General features: G+C 40.1%; 1 protein-coding gene across 10 annotated transcripts in view; it reads right to left on the bottom strand.

The window, feature by feature from the left end:
- The window catches only part of TAF1 (TATA-box binding protein associated factor 1), a 99,122-nt gene extending 75,356 nt beyond the window's left edge, over positions 1-23,766 (bottom strand). For 8 of the 10 annotated variants that reach the window (XR_014327131.1, XM_082864988.1, XM_082864989.1 and 5 more), the window contains exons 1-18: positions 23,560-23,766; positions 22,435-22,549; positions 22,180-22,296; positions 18,719-18,838; positions 17,363-17,604; positions 16,777-16,995; positions 16,167-16,385; positions 15,606-15,813; positions 8,314-8,490; positions 7,820-7,947; positions 7,619-7,726; positions 7,329-7,502; positions 6,706-6,879; positions 6,372-6,476; positions 4,399-4,599; positions 4,088-4,229; positions 3,543-3,673; positions 2,814-2,894 (exon numbers count right to left, since the gene is read on the bottom strand). Coding sequence is in view for 9 of the 10 variants with exons in the window: in XM_082864988.1 (XP_082721114.1) it covers positions 2,814-2,894; positions 3,543-3,673; positions 4,088-4,229; positions 4,399-4,599; positions 6,372-6,476; positions 6,706-6,879; positions 7,329-7,502; positions 7,619-7,726; positions 7,820-7,947; positions 8,314-8,490; positions 15,606-15,813; positions 16,167-16,385; positions 16,777-16,995; positions 17,363-17,604; positions 18,719-18,838; positions 22,180-22,296; positions 22,435-22,549; positions 23,560-23,760 (2,862 nt within the window). In the remaining variant the exon portion in view is untranslated. The remainder of the gene's footprint in view (positions 1-2,813; positions 2,895-3,542; positions 3,674-4,087; positions 4,230-4,398; positions 4,600-6,371; positions 6,477-6,705; positions 6,880-7,328; positions 7,503-7,618; positions 7,727-7,819; positions 7,948-8,313; positions 8,491-15,605; positions 15,814-16,166; positions 16,386-16,776; positions 16,996-17,362; positions 17,605-18,718; positions 18,839-22,179; positions 22,297-22,434; positions 22,550-23,559) is intronic. The other 2 variants (XM_082864990.1, XM_082864993.1) reach the window with 1 other exon arrangement.
- Between the last annotated feature and the right edge of the window lie 1,090 nt (positions 23,767-24,856).

Raw genomic sequence — 24,856 nt, 5'->3', positions numbered from 1 at the left:
GTTGCCCACTCTCACCACTCTTATTCAACATAGTTTTGGAAGTTTTAGCCACAGCAATCAGAGAAGAAAAGGAAATAAAAGGAATCCAAATCGGAAAAGAAGAAATAAAGCTGTCACTGTTTGCAGATGACATGATACTATACATAGAGAATCCTAAAGATGCTTCCAGAAAACTACTAGGGCTAATCAATGAATTTGGTAAAGTAGGAGCATACAAAATCAATGCACAGAAATCTCTGGCATTCCTATACACTAATGATGAAAAATCTGAACGTGAAATCAAGAAAACACTCCCATTTACCACGGCAACAAAAAGAATAAAATATCTAGGAATAAACCTACCTAAGGAGACAAAACACCTGTATGCAGAAAATTATAAGACACTGATGAAAGAAATTAAAGATGATACAAATAGATGGAGAGATATACCATGTTCTTGGATTGGAAGAATCAACATTGTGAAAATGACTCTACTACCCAAAGCAATCTATAGATTCAATGCAACCCCTATCAAAGTACCACTGGCATTTTTCACAGAACTAGAACAAAAAATTTCACAGTTTGTATGGAAACACAAAGACCCCGAATAGCCAAAGCAATCTTGGGAACGAAAAACGGAGCTGGAGGAATCAGGCTCCCTGACTTCACACTATACTACAAAGCTACAGTAATCAAGACAGTATGGTACCGGCACAGAAACAGAGAGATAGATCAATGGAACAGGATAGAAAGCCCAGAGATAAACCCATGCACATATGGTCACCTTATCTTTGATACAGGAGGCAGGGATGTACAGTGGAGAAAGGACAGCCTCTTCAATAAGTGGTGCTGGGAAAACTGGACAGGTACATGTAAAAGTATGAGATTAGACCACTCCCTAACAACATACACAAAAATAAGCTCAAAATGGATTAAAGACCTAAATGTAAGGCCAGAAACTATCAAACTCTTAGAGGAAAACATAGGCAGAACACTCTGTGACATAAATCGAAGCAAGATCCTTTTGGAATCACCTCCTAGAGAAAGGGAAATAAAAACAAAAATAAACAAATGGGACCTAATGAAACTTCAAGGCTTTTGCACAGCAAAGGAAACCATAAACAAGAGCAAAAGACAACCCTCAGAATGGGAGAACATATTTGCAAATGAAGCAACTGACAACGGATTAATTTCCAAAATTTACAAGCAGCTCATGCAGCTCAATAACAAAAAAACAACCCAATCCAAAAATGGGCAGAAGACCTAAAGAGACATTTCTCCAAAGATATAGACTGCCAACAAACACATGAAAGAATGCTCAACATCATTAATCATTAGAGAAATGCAAATCAAAACTACAATGAGGTATCATCTCACACCAGTCAGAATGGCCATCATCAAAAAATCTAGAAACAATAAATGCTGGAAAAGGTGTGGACAAAAGGGAACACTCTTGCACTGCTGGTGGGAATGTGAATTGATTCAGCCACTATGGAGAACAGTATGGAGGTTCCTTAAAAAACTACAAATAGAACTACCATATGACCCAGCAATCCCACTACTGGGCATATACCCTGAGAATACCGAAGTTCAAAAAGAGTCATGTACGAAAATGTTCATTGCAGCTCTATGTACAATAGCCTGGAGATGGAAACAACCTAAGTGCCCATCATCAGATGAATGGATAAAGAAGATGTGGCACATATATACCACGGAATATTACTCAGCCATAAAAAGAAACAAAATTAAGCTGTTTGTAATGAGGTAGATAGACCTAGAGTCTGTCATACAGAGTGAAGTAAGTCAGAAAGAGAAAGACAAATCCCGTATGCTAACACATATATATGGAATTTAAGAAAAAAAAAGTCACAAAGAACCTAGGGGTAAGACAGGAATAAAGACACAGACCTACTGGAGAACGGACTTGAGGATATGGGTAGGGGGAAGGGTGAGCTGTGACAGGGCGAGAGAGAGGCATGGACATACATACACTAACAAATGTAAGGTAGATAGCTGGTGGGAAGCAGCCGCATGGCACAGGGATATCGGCTAGGTGCTTTGTGACCGCCTGGAGGGGTAGGATAGGGAGGGTGTGAGGGAGGGAGACGTAAGAGGGAGGAGATATGGGAACATATGTATGTGTATAGCTGATTCACTTTGTTATAAAGCAGAAACTAGCACACCATTGTAAAGCAATTATACCCCAATAAAGATGTTAAAAAAAAACAACAAATACTGTAAGGTGAAGCACCTAAAGTAGTAACATTCATAGGGACAGAAATTAAAATGGTGGTTGCCAGGGGCTGAGGGAGGGAAAAACGGTGAATTACTGTTTAATGGGTAATAGTTTCAGTTTTACAAGATGAAAAGCGTTCTGGAGATTGGCTGTATAACAATGTGAATGTACTTAACACTACTGAATACACACTTAAAGGTTAAGATGGTAAATTTTGTGTTACATGTATTTTACCACAATTAAAATAAAAAGAGTACATGTAACTGTACGATTCCATTTACCTAAAATTCTAAAAAGTGTAAACTCATCTATAGTGACAGGAAGCACATCAGTGGTTGTCAAGGAGGGACAGGGAGGGTAGAGAGAAGGGAGGAGAATGGAGAAAGGGATTTCAAAGAGGCACGAAGAAACTTGTGGGGGTGACAGATACACTCATTATCTTGTCACGACAATTTCACAGGTATAAACATACAACGAAATGTACCAAATAGTACACTTTAAATATGTGCCGTTTATTGTATGTCAATCATCTCAATAAAGCTGTTTTTTTTTAAAAAAAAGGATAAAAGGGATGTACCAATGAAGATTAAAGCCGTACCTCATCATCAATCTTCATCTGGAAATCTTCCTCATTTTCCTCTTCTGGAGCAAAAAAGGACTTCTCACCATAGCCAGCATCCTGGAAGAGGACAAATCCATGCATAAAACAAAGCACAAGTTTCACTGAATACCAAGTACAGAACACCAAAAGCCCATTTTGCATAGAGAATGGATTCTGTAAAATCTTAGGCATACCTATCACCATTCTACATCCTTAGGCTAATACATGTGGATAGTTAAGGCCCATTAGGAAGCGGAATAGAGATGCTTATTAACTCAATGGGACAGAGTTGTGCTATCTCACCCCAGCTAGACCTTTCCTATTTTGGCCTGATAAGGACATTATGCTTCTCTAAGCCACATGTCCAGCACCATCATCTCTGCCCACCTGGAAGGCTATGGAAAACAACTAAGAAGTACTTTTCCTGCTAACACACCTGTCTTACAAAGAACAGAGATTAAAACCACCACCCAAATGAATGAGCAACCATTTTCAAAGCAAAACAATATGCCCTAAGTCCCTCACTAGGCCTTCCCACTGGTATGTAGCTACAATGCAGTTTACCCCAGAACTGATGTACACAGAGTACATCATACAGTTTGACTTTATAAATAGTTGGTAATAATCTAGTAACCATCATTTGTAAGCCAGTGAGAAAAGTCTTCACCCTCATCTCTCTGAAAAAAACCCATAGGCACAAGTAGTGCCTAAGAGGAAGGTGTTCACCTTCAGCCGCTGCTCTGCTGCTATCATGCTATAATAAGCGCAGCACTGCTCTGGAGACACCATAGCCCTGATCTCCTCCTCAGTTGGTAAACGAAAATCAGACTTCAGCACCCACCAGTTTGAGTCCATGCCTAGAAAAGATAGAGAAAATGAGACCATTCTGAATTCCAAAGGCCCTTTCATTGACAGCAACAGGGATAGCGAAACAAGACTGAACTAGGCAATGTCCCAGAAGGTATCAGGCCTAGCCACAGTTAGCCTGACTGTCCGGCAAAGAAAAGCCCTGCTGCTAGGTTTCCTATATCTCATGTAAGACATCCAACAATCACACTGAATTTCCTGACAGGCAAGATTAAATAGCAAAAAAAAAAAAAAAATTAAATAGTAATCAGAGTCTCCATAATTAGAAGATTTGCTACCTCCTTTTGATGACTTTATTATTTTTTTCTACTTTATTAACTGTATGTTTATCCTTTTAACTGGAAGCCGTAATTCCTTTCTTGGAGAGAGGCAGAGAGGACATATAATCAGTCACAATTGATGACCTGTGCGTTTGAAGTCAGCGCAGAGCTTTAGCCTCTTCCGGATGCTGCTTTCTGAATGGGAAGGAAAGGCTTTTTTTATATCTTCCATTCGGATCCGCCGTGGCCGATCTTTACTCTTCCAGAACAGGCGGTAAATAAACACCTGCCCAACAAACCGAATTTTTTTTATTTGGCAAAGTAAGGATAAAAGTCCTCCCCAGGGCCCCTTCCCCTGCTAATGCCCTATGTGTTTTGATCTTTCCTGGTGTGCCCCCAAGTCCACATATCCTTTTATGTACACCCAGAGCCCCTCCCTATCCTCTCATTCTTACCTGGAGAAAGTCTCGAATATGTGTATTGGCCCTTTTGGAGTTGGGCCCAGGAACTTCAAACAAGGGGCACTGCTGTCCAACCACAAAAATATCCACTAATTCCCGAATATAGTAACCTTGTCTTGTGCGAATGATAAGGAAGTCACTTTCTGGCATCTTATGAAGATAAATTGGAGCACGAAAAAGATTGTTCTCAAATGCCTAACAAAAACAAAAACACAAAAGTTATATACAGAGAAACCCTGGAAATTTAGTAAACTAATGAGAAAGGAAAATCAAGCTTGTTTGCTCTCTATCCCCATTATGCCATCTAAGGTCTATCGAATAACGTAAACAAATTATAACATGGAGTATCAAATGGGATTAGACAGATAATTTTTTACCCACTGGCTACCTTTAAGAGTCAGTAGTAGGGAAACTACAGGATTTGGGTTCAGATGACACTGGCTCTGCTACTCACTGTATGTCAGATAAATTACTTAATAGCTATGAGCTTAATTTTCCTCATCTCCAAAATGGAGATATTTAAAACGCCTATACCTCACACGATTGCTATAAAGATTACATATGAAAATCACTTTATAAACTAACAAGTACCATACTATTACCCTAGACCTAGCATAGCCCTTGACATAATATGTGAGATCAAAACATTTGTTAAGTAAATTAATAAAAAAATAAAACAACAAAAACAACTGATGAATTAGAAAGTGTGCTAGAAAAGACAGACTAAACATGCAGGACAGAAACATTTGAGCTTGTTTAAGCAGCAGCCAGATGAGGATCAACTATCACAAGAAGCTGTGATTCTAAGGAAAGACTTTTCAAAAAAATCAGAAAAGTAGAAAGAGGGAGGATCTTCAATAGATAGGTGTGGAAAGAAAATTCTAAATGTGAAAAAGAGTTACAGGGGAAGGTAAAAAAGGATCTCTCTGAGAGACTACAAAAGTAGCCACATAAGAAGGGGATGGACTGGTAGAAAATCTCAATAGAAAGTTACAGGGGTAGGAACTCCAGGAACAGTATGAAGGTGATACTCAAAATATGGTGGAAAATGGATTACAGATGTAGAGGATAAAAAAAAAATGTGCTTATTAGATGCTTTAAGAGAATAAGCAATAGAAACAATGGAATAAAGTAGGTACAAGAGCAGGTAAAATGGTTAAGATTGCCAAGAGAAATGAAGTGGGGCGGGAGTGGGGGGGGAAACAAGGTAGAAGAGTGCTAAAGATTTCCTCACATCATTTGTGGACCTCTGTACATTGCCTTAACAAAAGATGTAAAAGCTAGGTTACCAAAGGGCATCTCTATACCCATCAGAACAAAGAGGGGAAAAAACCATTTCACTACAGCTGGGGACTGTAAGTAGCACAGTTCAGGGTGGTTCAATACTCAAAATGACCATGACTAATATAATCAAAACATACCCATCTTACACATACAAATTAAACATTCATAAATTAACTATCGTAAATATTTTTTAAGATTTTTTTAAAAATGTGGACCATTTTTAAAGGCTTTATTGAATTTGTTACAATATTGCGTCTGTTTTATGTTTTGGTTTTTTGGCCCCGAGGCATGTGAGATCTTAGCTCCCCAACCAGGTATTGAACCTGCACCCCCTGCATTGGAAGGTGAAGTCTTAACCACTGGACCACCAGGGAAGTCCCTATAGTAAATTATTAATCCCAGGTTGATTTCCCTATGCCACCCAGATGTTTCTAGACTTCTTACCACTAGGTATTTTCAAAAAACTATTTCAAATTTAACTTACTGAATAACATAATAAGGAGCCAGTTTCAATAAAAAGATGCAAAAAATTTTTGTATTATAATCATTTTTAGTTTATATTGCTCTTTCCCATACTTGATGTATAAACAGTATCTCAATCAACTAGAATTGGTCCTTTCTGGGCTGACTAGCTCCTCATCTGTCAATTTCCTTAAGAGTTACAACAGGAAGTAATTCCTCACCTGCAGTAATTGTCCAGGATGGAGTGAGCCTAGAAAAGGAGATGTATGGCAGTAAACAGTTTCTCCATATTTACAATCTGGGGCTCCGGGATCTTTTCCGGGTTTCTACAAGGAATGCAGCAGACCCAGTTACTATCCCAGAATATAATCAATAAGCCTACACAAAATATTCCATGAGCACAGCATTCTACTAATAGTACTACCTGCAAAATGGATATCATTCCTTTCTCCCAATAAATTTCTAGTATAAAATAAGAAAATACACGTTCACATATGATCACTGGATATTTAACTACAACTATACTAACAACAAAGATTTTCTGAGCAGACTCACCCGCTTATAGTAGTTTTTAATCTTGGTTGCCATGCCAACCTGCATCATTAATGGTCCATTTTCCTCACTATATTCTGCAAGAATAAGATCTCCATCTTTGCCTGTGAGGTCCTGAGGTGTGCGCATGAAAAACATCTCTCCACCACCTGAAGCTTGCCTCTCCTGTTCTCTCATCTGCCGAGAACAAAGACAATACAGTACAGCTACTGACAGGACAACAATTACAGAGTGATGTTGTTCATTGAGACATCAAAAACTCTTACCTGCCTTTTTTTTTCCAATTTCATTGCAAAAATTTTCAAACATAAAGTCAAAACTATGAACACCTATTATCCCACCACTTAGATGTAACTTTATATTTTGCCATATTTGTTTTACCTGTTAACTATCTCTCAATAGATTTTGCTTAACCGTTTTTCAAAGTTGCAGTTATCGTGGCACTTCACCGCATTTTCATACATCTCCCAAGAATAAGGACATTCTCCTAAATAACCACAGTAACATTCTATCACATCTAAGAAAATAAATAATATCCTAGTATCATCTAATATCCAGTCCATCTCCCCCATTTGTACTCCAATGTCTTTTATAGCTGTTTTTTTCTAACCAAGATTCAATCATACCTTAGCCTTCTTTTTGATGTGCTTTAGCAAGGGCTGGACTGAGTGGGGACCTGGCTGAGATAGTGCCCCAAAAGAGTACTTCTTTAGAGGTGGGCGATGGAACTGCCGTAGTTTAATGGGCCCCATGTGGGTGGGAAAGAAGGGCTGCCGCAACTCCACAGCAGGAATTGAGTGCTAAGACAGAAATATAAGGGTTCAAATTAAACTCCAGCCTAGGCAAGATTTACCCATATCCTCCATCATAAAAAAGCAGTGGTTCCCATTCACCACAGAAAAAATGCTACTTTTACCTGGATAATATTTCCTCCAAAGGTGCCTCGAAGACCCTGTTGCTTAGGGTAGTAATATTCATCATTGGAGAGATTCCATGGATCTTTCACTTCTGGCTGAGACATGTTCTAATGATAGATCATCAAACCTTAGTGAGACTACCCTTCTCCATTACCTTTCTTTGTTCTTCTAAACACCAAACCCCTTTTCCCTTCACAGACCTGCTGTGGTTCCTCCTTGATGACTCCTGTTTTCCCTAACAGAATTCGACTCTTCTTCAGAGATGATTCCTTCTTACTCTCCTTGGAGGGGGAGTTAGAAGTAGCCTCTTCCTTTTCATCTGGAATTTCTGAGGAAACAAAAGTCACCCTGGAGTTGTTATCCCTTAAGATTCACCTTTCCTAATGACACCTTTGCAATTCCTAACCAGATTTCTCATCCTTCTCCAGACCACTTCTAGTCCATAATCAACTCCAACCAAACTACACTCCTGACATCTCCAAGGTACTACTTTCCAACATTCCTATCTTATGAGTTTTCCCTAAACAATACACCAATACTAGAAACTGACAGCCACAACTTTGCTCTCTCAAACTGCCATCAAGAAGCTTCTAGTCTTGACCTTCCCAACCCTTCTGATTTGCTCCTGCCCCCGACATTAGCAGAGCAAGCTGTCAATTATGGAGGAGAAACACTGACCCAGCCAGTACCATACCCAAAATGAGGTTCTCATCATTGGGATCAAGTGTCAAAACAGGAGGCTCCAAGAGCCGGGGCATGGCCTGAGCATCCCAAATGATATTGTCCTCCCAGCGTCCATATACTAGCTCCTCATTGTCAATGGGAAAAATGGAGTACCAAGGTTTGTCATCATCCAGGGTTGCTGCAAAACCTAGTCAAAACACGAGAAAACAATAACAAACAAAACATTTATGCCCCCTTCAATTCTAGCAAAGGGAAAAGGAGCAAATGCTAGTAGTTACTCATGTGGCTACTGAAAAGGAACCTAGTGGATACAGTGTATTTTAAAAAATGTTGCAGACAAAAATGCTCACTGCAATGTTTTTTTATAATACTCAAAATTTAAACAGCTAAATGTTTAGTAATGGACTGATTAAATAAATTCTGGTAATAAATGATATGGTAAAATACGCTAACAATAAATGTAGTAAAATGTTATATTTAAAATACAGTAATTATTGGTAAACTATGAAAACATCCAAGTATGACTGCTATGTAACTAATAAAGTGTTTAGATAGAAGGAAGGAAAGAGGTTCAGCTCCAGGTCAGCCGGCAGTCGCATCCTTCCCATGACCTCCGCCCACAGCGGGGCACAGGCCTGAATAAGCAACTGGGCATGCTCTGCAGAGATTCGCGGCCTCTGAGGGCAGCAAGAAGCAGAGGTGCAAATGCTGGTGAAGGAGACGGGCGGTGTGTACGTGTCTGTGCTCTGGAACCTCACAAACTTCGGCTTCCACACTCTTCCTCTGATTCCTCTTCCCGAATACCTTCTAAAGGTTCTTGCCGTGTGGATGAAAGGCTCTTGGTGCTGCAGCCAGGAGTCAGTGCTGTGCCTCTGAGGTGGGAGAGCCAACTTCAGGACACTGGTCCACAAGAGACCTCCCAGCTCCACATAATATCAAACGGCGACAAAATCTCCCAGAGATCTCCATCTCAACACCAGCACCCAGTTTCACTCAACAACCAGCAAGCTACAGTGCTGGACATCCTATACCAAACAACTAGCAAGAAAGGAACACAACGCCATCCATTAGCAGAGAGGCTGCCTAAAATCACAATAAATCCACAGACACACCAAAACACACCACCAGACCTGGATCTGCCCACCAGAAAGACAAGATCCAGCCTCATCCACCAGAACACAGGCACTAGTCCCCTCCACCAGGAAGCCTACACAACCCACTGAACCAACCTTAGCCACTGGGGACAGACACCAAAAACAACGGGAACTACGTACCAGCAGCCTGCAAAAAGGAGACCCCAAACACAGTAAGATAAGCAAAATGAGAAGACAGAAAAACAGCAGATGAAGGAGCAATATAAAAACCCACGAGACCTAACAAATGAAGAGGAAATCGGCAGTCTACCCGAAAAAGAATTCAGAATAATGATATTAAAGATGATCCAAAATTTTGGAAATAGAATGGACAAAATGCAAGAAAACATTTAACAAGGACCTAGAAGAACTAAAGATGAAACAAACAACGATGAACAACACAATAAATGAAATGAAAATACTCTAGATGGGATCAATAGCAGAATAACTGAGGCACAAGAACGGATAAGTGACCTGGAAGATAAAATAGTGGAAATAACTACTGCAGAGCAGAATAAAGAAAAAAGAATGAAAACAACTGAGGACAGTCTCAGAGACCTCTAGGACAACATTAAACACACCAACATTCGAATTATAGGGGTTCCAGAAGAAGAAGAGAAAAAGAAAAGGACTGAGAAAATATTTGAAGAGATTATAGTTGAAAACTTCCCTAACATGGGAAAGGAAATAGTTAATCAAGTCCAGGAAGCACAGAGTCCCATACAAGATAAATCCAAGGAGAAATACACCAAGACACATATTAATCAAAGTGTCAAAAATTAAATACAAAGAAAACATATTAAAAGCAGCAAGGAAAAAACAACAAACAACACACAAGGGAATCCCCATAAGGTTAACAGCTGGTCTCTCAGCAGAAACTCTGCAAGCCAGAAGGGAGTGGCAGGACATATTGAAAGTGTTGAAGGAGAAAAACCTGCAACCAAGATTACTCTACCCAGCAAGGATCTCATTCAGATTTGATGGAGAAATTAAAACCTTTACAGACAAGCAAAAGCTGAGAGAGTTCAGCACCACCAAACCAGCTTTACAACAAATGCTAAAGGAACTTCTCTAGGCAACAAACACAAGAGAAGGAAAAGACCTACAATAACGAACCCAAAATAATTCAGAAAATGGGAATAGGGACATACATACCGATACTTACCTTAAATGTAAATGGACTAAATGCTCCCACCAAAAGACACAGATTGGCTGAATGGATACAAAAACAAGACCCATATATTTGCTGTCTACAAGAGACCCACTTCAGACCTAGAGACACATATAGACTGAAAGTAAGGAGATAGAAAAAGATACTTCATGCAATTGGAAACCAAAAGAAAGCTGGAGTAGCAATTCTCATATCAGACAAAATAGACTTTAAAATAAAGACTATTAGAAGAGACAAAGAAGGACACTACATAATGATCAAGGGATCGGTCCAAGAAGAAGATATAACAATTGTAAATATTTATGCACCCAACATAGGAGCACCTCAATACATAAGGCAAATACTAACAGCCAGAAAAGGGGAAATCGACAGTAACACATTCATAGCCCCACTTTCACCAATGGACAGATCATCCAAAATGAAAATAAATAAGGAAACACAAGCTTTAAATGATATATTAAACAAGATGGATTTAATTGATATTTATAGGACACTCCATCCAAAAACAACAGAATACACATTTTTCTCAAGTGCTCATGGAACATTCTCCAGGATAGATCATATCTTGGGTCACAAATCAAGCCTTGGTAAATTTAAGAAAATTAAGATTGTATCAAGTATCTTTTCCAACCACAACGCTATGAGACTAGATATCAATTACAGAAAAAGATCTGTAAAAAATACAAACACATGGAGGCTAAATACACTACTTTATAACGAAGCTATCACTGAAGAAATCAAAGAGGAAATAAAAAATACCTAGAAACAAATGACAATAGAGACACGACGACCCCAAACCTATGGGATGCAGCAAAAGCAGTTCTAAGAGGGAAGTTTATAGCAATACAATCCTACCTTAAGAAACAAGAAACATCTCAAATAAACAACCTAACCTTGCACCTCAAGCAATTAGAGAAAGAAGAACAAAAATACCCCAAAGTTAGCAGAAGGAAAGAAATCATAAAAATCAGATCAGAAATAAATGAAAAAGAAACAGAGGAAACGATAGCAAAGATCAATAAAACTACAAGCTGGTTCTTTGAGAAGATAAACAAAATTGATGAACCATTAGCCAGACTCATCAAGAAAAAAAGGGAGAAGACTCAAATCAATAGAATTAGAAATGAAAAAGGAGAAGTAACAACTGACACTGCAGAAATACAAAAGGTCATGAGATTACTACAAGCAACTCTATGCCAATAAAATGGACAACCTGGAAGAAATGGACAAATTCTTAGAAATGCACAACCTGCCAAGACTGAATCAGGAAGAAATAGAAAATATGAACAGACCAATCACAAGCACTGAAATTGAAACTGTGATTAAAAATCTTCCAACAAACAAAAGCCCAGGACCAGATGGCTTCACAGGCGAATTCTATCAAACATTTGGAGAAGAGCTAACACCTATCCTTCTCAAACTCTTCCAAAATATAGCAGAGGGAGGAACATTCCCAAACTCATTCTACGAGGCCACCATCACCCTGATACCGAAACCAGACAAGGATGTCACAAAGAAAGAAAACTACAGGCCAATATTACTGATGAACATAGATGCAAGAACCCTCAACAAAATACTAGCAAACAATCCAACAGCACATTAAAAGGATCATACACCATGATCAAGTGGGGTTTATTCCAGGAATGCAAGGATTCTTCAATATATGCCAATCAATCAACGTGATACACCATATTAACAAACTGGAGGAGAAAAACCATATGATCATCTCAATAGATGCAGAGAAAGCTTTTGACAAAATTCAACACCCATTTCTGATAAAAACCCTGCAGAAAGTAGGCATAGAGGGAACTTTCCTCAACATAACAAAGGCCATATATGACAAACCCACAGCCAACATCGTCCTCAATGGTGAAAAACTGAAAGCATTTCCACTAAGATCAGGAACAAGACAAGGTTGCCCACTCTCACCACTCTTTTTCAACATAGTCTTGGAAGTTTTAGCCACAGCAATCAGAGAAGAAAAGGAATTAAAAGGAATCCAAATCGGAAAAGAAGAAGTAAAGCTGTCACCGTGTGCAGATGACATGATACTATACATAGAGAATCCTCAAGATGCTACCAGAAAACTACTAGAGCTAATCAATGAATTTGGTAAAGTAGGAGCATACAAAATCAATGCACAGAAATCTCTGGCATTCCTATACACTAATGATGAAAAATCTGAAAGTGAAATCAAGAAAACACTCCCATTTACCATTGCAACAAACAGAATAAAATATCTAGGAATAAACCTACCTAAGGAGACAAAAGACCTGTATGCAGAAAATTATAAGACGCTGATGAAAGAAATTAAAGATGATACAAATAGATGGAGAGATATACCATGTTCTTGGATTGGAAGAATCAACATTGTGAAAATGACTCTACTACCCAAAGCAATCTACAGATTCAATGCAATCCCTACCAAACTACCACTGGCATTTTTCACAGAACTAGAACAAAAAATTTCAATTTGTATGGCAACAGAAAAGACCCCAAATAGCCAAAGTAATCTTGAGAACGAAAAACGGAGCTGGAGCAATCAGGCTCCCTGACTTCAGACTATACTACAAAGCTACAGTAATCAAGGCAGTATGGTACCGCCACAAAAACAGAAAGATAGATCAATGGAACAGGATAGAAAGCCCAGAGACATACCCACGCACATATGGTCACCTTATCTTTGATAAAGGAGGCAGGAATGTACAGTGGAGAAAGGACAGCCTCTTCAATAAGTGGTGCTGGGAAAACTGGACAGGTACATGTAAAAGTATGAGATGAGATCACTCCCTAACTCCATACACAAAAATAAGGTCAAAATGGATTAAAGACATAACATAAGGCCAGAAACTATCAAACTCTTAGAGGAAAATACAGGCAGGACACTCTTGTGACATAAATCACAGCAAGATCCTTTTGACCCACCTCCTAGAGTAATGGAAATAAAAACAAAGAAATGGGATCTAATTAAACTTCAAAGCTTCTGCACAGCAAAGGATACCATAAACAAGACCAAAAGACAACCCTCAGAATGGGAGAAAATATTTGCAAATGAAGCAACTGACAAAGGCTTAATCTCCAAAATTTATAAGCAGCTCATGCAGCTTAATAACAAAAAACCAAACAACCCAACCCAAAAATGGGCAGAAGACCTAAATAGACATTTCTCCATAGAAGATATACAGACTGCCAACAAACACATGAAAGAATGCTCAACATCATTAATCATTAGAGAAATGCAAATCAAAACTACAATGAGATATCATCTCACACCAGTCAGAATGGCCATCATCAAAAAATCTAGAAACAATAAATGCTGGAGAGGGTGTGGATGAAAGGGAACCCTCTCGCACTGTTGGTGGGAATGTAAACTGATACAGCCACTATGGAGAACAGTATGGATGTTCCTTAAAAATACTAAAAATAGAACTACCGTACGACCCTGCAATCTCACTACTGGGCATATACCCTGAGAAAACCATAATTCAAAGAGTCATGTACCAAAATGTTCATTGCAGCTCTATTTACAATAGCCCGGAGATGGAAACAACCTAAGTGTCCATCATTGGATGAATGGATAAAGACGACGTGGCACATATATACAATGGAATATTACTCAGCCATAAAAAGAAACGAAATTGAGCTATTTGTAATGAGGTGGATAGACCTAGCGTCTGTCATACAGAGTGAAGTAAGTCAGAAAGAGAGAGACAAATACGGTATGCTAACACATATATATGGAATTTAGGAAAAAAATGTCATGAAGAACCTAGGGGTAATACAGGAATAAAGAGACAGACCTACTAGAGAATGGAATTGAGGATATGGGGATGGGGAAGGGTAAGCTGTGACAAAGCGAGAAAGAGGCATGGACATATATACACTACCGAACGTAAGGTAGATAGCTAGTGGGAAGCAGCCGCATAGCACAGGGAGATCAGCTCGGTGCTTCGTGACCACCTGGACGGGTGGGATAGGGAGGGTGGGAGGGAGGGAGACGCAAGAGGAATGAGATATGGGAACGTATGTATATATATAACTGATTCATTTTGTTGTAAAGCAGAAACTAACACACCATTGTAAAGCAATTATACTCCAATGAAGGTGTTAAGAAAAAAAAAAGGGAAGGAAAAAGAAAAAAAACTATTTCTTAGATTTAAAAGACATTTTTCGTTTTCCTCTGAATTATAAAAGCAATCCAGATTAACTCAAGAAAATCTGGAAAATACACAAAAGGTATAAAGAAAACTGCGAAGCTGTTTGTGATCTTACAAACTATAAGGAACCACTGTAAATCCCATAGCATATTCCCTTTTAGTAAACTTTCTGTTTATACAGTGTGTTTTTTTTTTTCACTTATGCAAACAGGTTATCAAATATGCCACTTCATATCTGGGGGTTTTTTTTCCATTTAAAATGAATTTCCCATGTCATTAAACATTTTTATGAAGAGCTTTAAATGACGTAAAATAATATTACATTATGTGAAAAGCACAACATGTAAAATTGAATGAGCTCAGCTACATACACACACAAGACAGAAAACTGAAAGAAAAATACACCAAAATGTTAAAGCTGATAGTCTCTAGATGGTAGGATTACCAGTGATTTTTGACACTGTACTGTATCTTCACAGTTTTCTACATTAAGCATAGCATACCTTTTTTGAGTGTCCACGTGTATTTAAGAAGGAAAAAAGCAAATTGTAGAACGATAAAGATAAAGGGCCTTTGGAAACAAAAGTAGACTATAAAGATAAAAGCATTGTTACAGTTCAGAAAGATCTTTAACTTCAAAGTAGTTTTCACATTTTTCTAATGAGAAATCAGAGTCCAACCTAGTTCATTAACAGTGTAAAAAAAACATTACAGACTAGAATCAGGGCTCAGATCCAAAACATTTCACTGTCCCTCAGCAGCCAAGATGACAGCTAAGCCTACTTAAGATGACTGAGATGAAGGACAGTTTGTGCTGGACTCAGCGGGCATAGATGCACACCTTGTTGAACATTGTAAGCCATGGCATTCCTAGTCATGCTGGAAGGAAGCCAGCCTGCCAAGCTTGCACGCTGTGGTTTTGTCCCTTTGTGTTTGACATCCTCGCCATCCCAGATGATATCATCCTCCCAATGCAGCTGTGTCACCATCAGGAAGTTTTCATCAGCCAGAAGATCAGTGCCACTGCTTTCCTCAAGTTTCCTGAAGTCCTACACAAGTAGGAGAGGAACAACAAATCCCTGAATGGTCACTTGTCAGAGTTCCCACTCCAAATGCCACAACAGATACATCAAGTGTGGTCCCTGACTTGAGAGAAGAACCTGATAACAAAGGGGTATCTGCCTCCTCCCACTCCTAGTCTGGCACAGCACTCATCTCACAAACAGAATCCTTGCAGTGGGGCCAAGTTGCTAGGGTGATATACCACACCAAACAAAAGGCTTGGACACCTCAATCTCCCACCAAGGAAACCCTACCCAGTGTCTCCCCAGTTGAAAAGTAAAGTAAAACTGATAGGGCTCTGGGCACAGTGATTCCTTTCTTACATACCAGTGTTACTTACCTCCATCATTCTACATTTCATCACAGGTTCAAGTTCCATCTTTCTCAGTTTGAAGCCATAGTCAAACCCACTGCCATCTTCAGGAACACCCAGCATATCATACCACAGTCTAGCAGGACCATAACGCCACTCAGCCACTCTTGGCTTGGTGTCTGTCACTTTATCTGTATCTCCAGTTGACTGGGAAAACTTGGACTCCACAGGAGCCATCATTGTGATCTGTAACAGAATAAAGTAGAAGGGGAGGAAGATATCCTGATCCCAGATGCCCTAAGGCTACAGGGAGTTAAGAGGCAGGAGGGGAACTTAGAGGAGCCGTAAGGATGATTCTTGAACAGGACTGGAGTTCGAATGTAAACAATGGAGGTATATCATGGCATACTCTATCATTCAACTTTCCTACTCATCAGTGTATCACCATCTGCCTGTCCCCAATACTTTTCTATTACAACAGGGAAGGGACAGCCACTGGGATTGAAATCATGATTACTTAATGATAATCAGCACAGGACACTACCTGCTAAGGTATCATTTTCAATTTAGACATAAGCTAGGGAGAACTCATTTGTTCCCCTCTTAGGTCTTAATTCCAGATCTCTACTTTGCCTACTTCATCATCAGAGAGACACTGCTCTGGAGGTGGTGGTGGAGCGTAGTCGTAGTTCCACAAAGATTTCTGGTTGACTTCTGATTCTACTGAGCACTCCACCTCCTGGATCTGCTCTTCCTGTATTAGTTCACGGTGCTTCTTCTTCCTCTTTCTCCGAGCACTCCGCCAAACAGATGGGACATTCTTCCCTGGTCCAAAAAGACGTAGGAAGCGTAACACCTAGAACACAAAACGTGCTTCTATGTCAGAGACTCAATGTCAGATACGAAAACAGTAGCTCTGAGTCTGGAAACTCCCTTGAGGATTCTACTCAACTGTGAGGGAGGGATCAAGAAATGCTGAACTCAGATTTATAACATCTGCCAAGAAAGTAAAGTGTTCATTAATAATTTGGATTAGTTCTTTTTAAACAGAAAGGACAATTTCTAATGAGAACTATATAAATCACATGTACTATCAACGCACAAAACTTAAAAAAAGGAAACCTTTAGATTCTACCCATTCCATATTCAATATCTTAACAACACAACTCAGTATCTACAAGAGGGCAGTGGTTTGCAATGTGGACATTCTCCATAGAAAGTACCTTCCCAGGACGAAATTCTGGGAAAAGTTCTGTGACACTCGGCAACAGCTTGGTGGCATCATGCTGCATAATCCCAGCCAATGGTAGGGTCAGCTTTCCATCCTCAGATTCTGCCTGTGTTGCTTCCTGAGGTCCCATCTCAGATTCTGAGTCAGAGGAACTACTGAAGTCCACTTTCTCTGAGGCCAAAGAGGAAGGGGCAATGATGGAGGGCAAGATGATGCCTTCTCCATCCTCAGACACTGCAACAAGGAAGAGAAACCCCTTTGGCATGTAACTGTGAGCATATTTCCTCAAATTCAGCCAACACCCACTCTAGGCTTAAGCATGGCTCAATGGCAGGGGATACAGTTCCAAGCACCCAGATTACTAGTAGGCAACCCAGAAAACTCATTCCAACTCATTATCTCCCACCATCCCCAACTCACCTTGTACCTGGTACCCTGGGGTTGTGATGAGAGAAAACAAACACTATTACTACATTTACTACTTTCTGTAAGTATATTAGGTTAAAGAAATGTGACCAATAGAAAAATTACATAACACTTTTATACCAGTCAGGCCTTATGTCCGATTCAGGGACCCATAAACTGGAGAGATTTTTTAAGCCCACAGGGTAACAATGAAATTATTTAGCATAAAATAAGATCTATGCCACAAATGCTACTTAGCCTGCAGACTAAAAAGGAAATGGCTTAAAACTCTAATAGGAGACACTTAGGTTGACATAAGCCTCAAAATACAGGAGATCAAAGATACTGCTCTTCCCCAATCTTCTAGCCTAGAACAGGGTTACTTACTGCTGTTGCAGACATAGGAATAGGTGAGACGATCATTAAAGACCCTGCCTTTGAAATCTCTGACTCTGACAGGTGGCTCTAAATGATTTATACACATTCTAGGTGCCTTCCTATTTAATCATTTCTTTTAAAGAGAGTCATCTAAACAGGTAGATTCCAAATACCAGTACAGATCAGTTGCATCAGAAACTGCTTGGGGGAATTCTCTGAAATCCCTGAGCTCTACCTCAGATCTTCTGAATCAGATTCTCCAAGGGTGACAGTCAGAAATCTGTATTTTTTTTAAAAGACTCGAGGTGATTCTGATGGGCAGCCAGATTTGAGAACCACACTGACCTAAACTACTTTTTCTTGAGCACATGTTAAAATACTGTTGCCAAATGTTTTAAAAGTAAAATTTCCCTTTAATACTGAAATTTGAAAATTGTATGAATCACTTCTAGAAGTTGTGTCCTTTCCTAGCAGCTTAATTTTAATAGCCCACTATGAGCATGGCAAAAATTTGGACCAGGAATGGAACTTGCTCCTCAGACAAAAATAGACAGTCTCTACTTACCACCAGTAATAGCATCCTGGTCCTTATCCTTCTTCATTGGTCCTGGGGGTGGAGGTGGAGGAGGCATCAACTTGCAATCAATGTCTTCACAATCAGCATCATAGTCATCCTCATCATAATCTAATAAAACCAAGAAAGTGATCTCCTCAATATCCAGAATGTCACACAACAGCCTTGAGCTCCCTTGTCGTTCAAGAATTTAAAGCACCACATGAAGAACTAGGCAGATGCCTTGACAACACACAAGAGATGCAGTTTCTGCCTTCAGAAAGAGATGGCACCATATTGCCAAGTGCTATGAACACCATGTATATCTCACACAGGAATTTAGGAAGCTCCCAAGAACTGTTTAAAACCTTTGCTCCTTCTCCTGGTCAAACCCTGTTCCTTTATTTTCATGCTACTCAATCTCATAACGGAATTGAACATTCTTCTTTCCTCTGTCAGCTTAAGACTGGACTTTTTTCTCACCTCCCAAGTCTCTGACACATTTTTTTCTGTCTACCTTCTATAGTCTGTTATTCTTTTCACTACCCTTTAACCAATGGCATCACTCAATACTTAGTCCTGAACACTCTGCTTTTATTCCTCTATACACTCTCCATTCCCTTTCTAAAGAATCACCTTTATCCAGACTAAACTCAAATCTGTTAAGTCTTGCCCTGACTTAGCCCCTCTACAATTGCACTGCATGTTCTGCTGCCTGAAGAGCTTTTCCATTCATATATTCAACAACTGCATTCTGTATCACACTGAAATATCCTTCAACTCTTTTAAATTCCCTTTTGTTACTATCAATACCACCTCCATCCTCATTTTCCCAGCTTATGATTTTAGCCTCCTGTCTCCTTCATCAATCTCTTACCCCCAACACACCTTTTCCAATCAATCATTAATAGTAGTCATTATAGCAACTTCTATTCACTGAGCTCCCATTATGTGCCATGTACTTTTAGCTATTTTATCTATAATCCTCCCAATAATGCTACAAAGTAGGAATTATTCTGAGATACAGAAGCGAAGTGACTTAGGGCCATACAGTTTTAAGTGACAAAAGTCACAATTCAAGCCTGGTTTAACAACAGTGTCTTTCCAACACGCTTGCTCACTCACCAAGTTCTACCGATGTTTTATCAGCAACTCTCAAGTCTGACACTGCCTATCATTTTCCACAATTGTCACCCTATTCCAGACCTTGATAACTTTTGATAACTTTACATCTAGCCCACAAGAACTGTCTCCAAGTTAGTCTGCCCCTTCACCCTTTTTCTAATCAAAACCCCAAAGCAACAAGCATCACTTTTCATTTTCATTTAGGAAGGAAAGACAACTAACATTTATAGAGCATCCACCACAACACTGTTCTATGTAGGTGCTTTCATACCATGTGATAATGAACTTGAATTCCCACCAAAGTCCTATTAATGAGGTAGGTATTAATACACTTATTGCAGAAAGAAAACTGACGGATTATTACAAATGAGAAATCCAAGCCTCAGAGACTGAGCAACTTTCCCAGGGTCAAACTAAATATGGAGTTGGGACTTGAACCTATGACATTCTGACTCCAAAGTCCATCTTCTTTTCATTATACCATCCTGCTTCTTACTCAACAATCTATATCAGTTTACAATCCTTTATGGCAGCAAACCCCAAGTAATGCGTACATAAAGGTGCTGTCAAATTGCTCTATGGTTGGTTCTTACTATTTGGTGTATGTTTTCCACTCCTTCCAAGAAAACTTGCTGGCCAATTCCCCCCACACTACTTGCTTATTTCTATCTCCCAACCTTTATGCAAGCCATGTTTCCAAACCACAATGCCCTGCTGCGACCTCTTCATCAAACCTTATCTTTCAAAATTTTGCTCAAAATTCACCTCCATGAAGCCTCTTCTAATGACCTCCATCTACTTCTAATTATTCCAAAGAAACACCCTTATCAATCAAGCCATGTGAAAGGGCCAATGCCAGGGAAGGAGGAAGCTAAGGGCATAGATGAAGGTACCCTCAGAGGACAAGAGAACTTGGAAATGAGCTTCCCACAGTACTGAGACTCTATCAAATACAGCATCCTCCTTTCCCAGGAGGCCAGCTCACACAACCCAACTAAGAACCCCCCACCTATCCTCTTCCTTACCATCCCTAGCCAAGACAACAAATCCAAAACTGAAAACTATAACATGCCCTGAAAAATCAGATCTGCTACCACCTCCCCCTCAGCCTAAGTCAGGGTGCTCAAACAAATAGCTATGCTATTTGACTTAGCTAGTCTGGCAGCCCTTCAAAATTAAGTATAACACTCTATACAGAAACATGAGCTGGCAACTGGTTTATGTCTTCTTATTATGAATAATTATGTTCTGCAGTCATTTATCTCAGCTTCCCCAAATGATAACAATATCCCTGAAAGTAAGGCCTGTATCTTCTATTTTTCTAGGTTACTTCTTGTGTATGTGGTGCAGTTAATTCTCTTTATATAAGAAGCACCCAAATATATTAACTGGCTCTGAAGAAACTAAGTTCAGCTCTTTACCAAGGTTTTATCTATACTTCTCAGCAGCCTGAAATCTAATTCAAAGAGGTGGATAATGAATAAACAGTGAACAACTTCATACAAAAGTCCCAAACAGTGAAAGGTAGTACAGGGCAGTGGAAAGAATGAACTAGGATCAGCAAGTCTAGGTTCCAGACCACAAAGCCGAGCTACTCAAAAATCAGAAAATGGATTTTATTATCTTTGTACTTTACTATCACAGTTTATAACACATAACGGGTGCTCAATGCCTAATAAACTGAAATGCTGAATTAGTCAAGGTCTGCCACTAGTAACTACAGAAATTTTGATAAAGTTCCACATTTTATTAAAGTTTTCTGAAGTTCCAGGTTTCCATATCTATGATGAGGTTAAGAATAAATAATCACTAAAACCCCTTCAAACTCTGACATTTTGATTCTATAATGTAGCACCTTATACTAGGAGGAAAACCCATGTTGTGAGCAAGCATTAAGCGCACTGTGTCGGCATACAAGTAGGGAGTGACTAACAGAAGCTGAGCCGATAAATACATGTGCTTGTTTATATACAACATAGCATACTTAATCTTTCTTCAACTACCAATTCCTTGAGGACAAAGACTGAGTTTAAATAGCATCTAAAACAGTACTGTGAACCCCATAGGTACTCAAGTACCAGATGATAAGGAGAAAAGAATTATCATCCTTATTTGGCATTCACCAAGAATTTGGGACTAACCAGTATGAGGAATAAAAGCCTGAGTATAGTAACGCTGCCCCAGAACACAAAAGAGGACAGCAGCTACTTGGAACTGAGCTGACAAAGGGAGAGAAGCAAAGACATAAAGAGCAGAAACAACGACAGAAAGCTTGGATAGAAACAAACTGGACTACACAGCAAGAAAATGTACTGGAGTGCTCTTAACTGATGGCACCAAAGAATCACCTGCATGGCAAAGGGGCTGCAAGGTCCCCATTGTTTGCTGGTATCTTCGGCTTTCATCTTCTGCTACCTCATTAATGTCTGAATAGTCCACAGCATCTTCTGTACTCCTGATCCATCCTATAAATAAAAAGGGGAGGTAGATCTAAACAAAGAGCAAGAAACTTTCGCTCCCTTAGATAATTCCCACTGAAAAGTACATGTACAGTAAGTGGCTAGCCTCCTCCCCCACCTTACTCCCCATGACCCAGACTTCACCTTCATCATTTACCAGGGCACCGTCAGTCCCGATCAATTCTTCATTTGCTGTGAGTTCAGTGATCAGGCTGCCCAGACCCAAAGCCCCCAAGCCTGCCAAGCGCTTCTTACACTCCTGAAAAAGGGACAGCACCAGAATCAAAGACAATACCTAAACCTAAGTTTCCCACACCACAAGGCTTATTTCCCAGATCCACGACAAAGCTATAAATCCATCTGAAAAACGACTCGGCAGCGTGCTGAAAGCAGCATCACATCTGAGAACTGTAAAGTACATCTTCCACTAAACTCCACATTGATCAGATCTTTATTAACACATCATGTCCAATTTCATCACCATCCTTTAAACTAATGTAAGGAAAGATTATTCAAGGAACACCCACCAAGACTAAATAAGTGGAACAGCAGTTGCCTGAATAAAGGCTAAGGAAACTCCGATCAGAGAAAGCAAGGCAAGAACTTTACTGCTGTCTTTATTGTGTGTTGCAGGGAATGAGGAATATTGGTATTTTCTCCTTGGGGAGACGAACTTAAATGAAGCTAGGTGAGTGTCAGGCGCAAGAAACTATTTCATGAATGTCAGTGAACGGTGGGAAAACTATGTAAGAAGTGCACTGGGACCAGAAGGGGTCTGCCCTGGATAGTTCGAACACTGGCTGTTCTAAGAACTGGGACCTGAACCACGTGATTTGGTGCAGGTCCTGTCCTCTCGCTCTAGAGCCTCCTCTAGCCAGCGATGGCACAAACGCAGTTTCAAGAATCTCCAAAGTTCTCGTAGCAAAGGTTTGAAAGCACTCTCACTAGGTTAAGCTGCTATTTCTCCATCTAACTAGCTCCAAAGCCATCCATATCAGCGCCGCTGACGTCCCAGAGCTTGCCTACTGTTCTCCTCTCTTGTCTCCACCCTCGCCCAAACTGAGCCCCCTCGCTCTCCGTCACTGCACAATCTTTGCTAGCATGGCAACCGCTTCTCTGGTCCTCTTCGCGTACGTTAAGGGCGCCCTCTCACTGGGGGAGGGCCGCATCGCCCTCTTTTTCCAGTTCCTAAGACCACTCAACTCTCCTCACTCCACCTTTTCCTTAGCCGATCCACCCCCAGCCCTATCCCCACGCCCATCCCCTCACATCATCCAAGACGCTTTCCCCCTCCAGCTGCCCGGCTCCATTAATGTTGCCGAAAAGGAAACCGGCTAAAGAAAATGGGCCGCCTCCAGCGGAATCTTCATCGCTGTCCGTGTCTGACATGATGGCGGCGTCGATGCGGGCAGCCGCTACGGGGAAGAGGAAACCCCAGCCTCGTCCCATAGTCCGGAAATAAACTGTCATGTCGACCAGAAGTGACTCACAGAGTTCAATGACCCTACCAGCCCCTACCGGATGCGGAATAAAGAAAAACAGAACCGGAAAGGCCGCCAGTCCTACGAGAAAGGAGAATTGGTGTCACTACATTACTAGAGGCTTTTGATTGGACTATATGCGATCAGGAGGCTGGATCTGTGAAAAGCGGTTAGTCAGAGAAAACGTTCGCTCCCGCCCCCTTCCACTTATCTAAGCAGGAGCTGTCTCAGTGCACTGGGGGGAGTGCTTCCTAGGTCACGTGATCTACGTACTGGTAACCGCAGGTAACCACGCCACAGGACATGGAAGTAAAGATTAGAACCGGTTTTTCTCGTCTGTGTTGTCTCCTCTTGTACTGTTTCGTTCCAAAGAGAAACTGGCAGTGTGGCAAAGGTACCTTTGCAGTTAGTTGTTTTGAATTAAAATTTACCCTTAGAAATGGACTTTCTCCCCCCCTGTTTTTTTCGGGAAATGTGAAACTAAGAGATAAGTAAAACGAACAGGCGAACCTTCACCTAGATTCACAGTTTTAACATTTTGCTAGGTTTGTTTTCCTGAACCATTTAAAAGTGGGTTACGGATATCGTGATTCTTCACCCCTAAAAATACTTTTTTCTACACAACCACAATACCATTAGCACATATTTAAAACTTAACATTAATTCAATATCATTTAACATACAGTCCGTATTTAAATTTCCAAAATTGTCCTAATTGGAGCATTTTACATTTCGACCCGGGATCCACTCAAGGTTCATGCATTGTATTTGTTTATCTCCCTTTAGTCTCCCAATCCAGAATCGACCAGCTTTTTTCTTTGTGTTGCATGACCGTACGTATTTGGAAGTTGTCTTGAAGGGAAGGGAAGTTGTCTTGAAAATATTCTATATGCTGAATTCGTTTAATCTTTTCTTCAAAGTGATTCCGGTTAAATATCTTACCGGTCATCAGAAGGCACAATGTCAGGTTGTCCCAATGTTGGTGATACTAAATTTGATCACTTCAAAAAGGTGTCCACCAGATCTCTCCGTCGCAATGACACATTTTTCCTTTTGTATTAGTAAATAACCTATGGGGTGGTACT

Source organism: Leucopleurus acutus, assembly GCF_964270905.1.
Source record: "Leucopleurus acutus genome assembly, chromosome: X".
In the NCBI taxonomy this organism is placed as follows: domain Eukaryota; kingdom Metazoa; phylum Chordata; class Mammalia; order Artiodactyla; family Delphinidae; genus Leucopleurus; species Leucopleurus acutus.
This window is presented reverse-complemented; position numbering and strand designations above follow the sequence as displayed.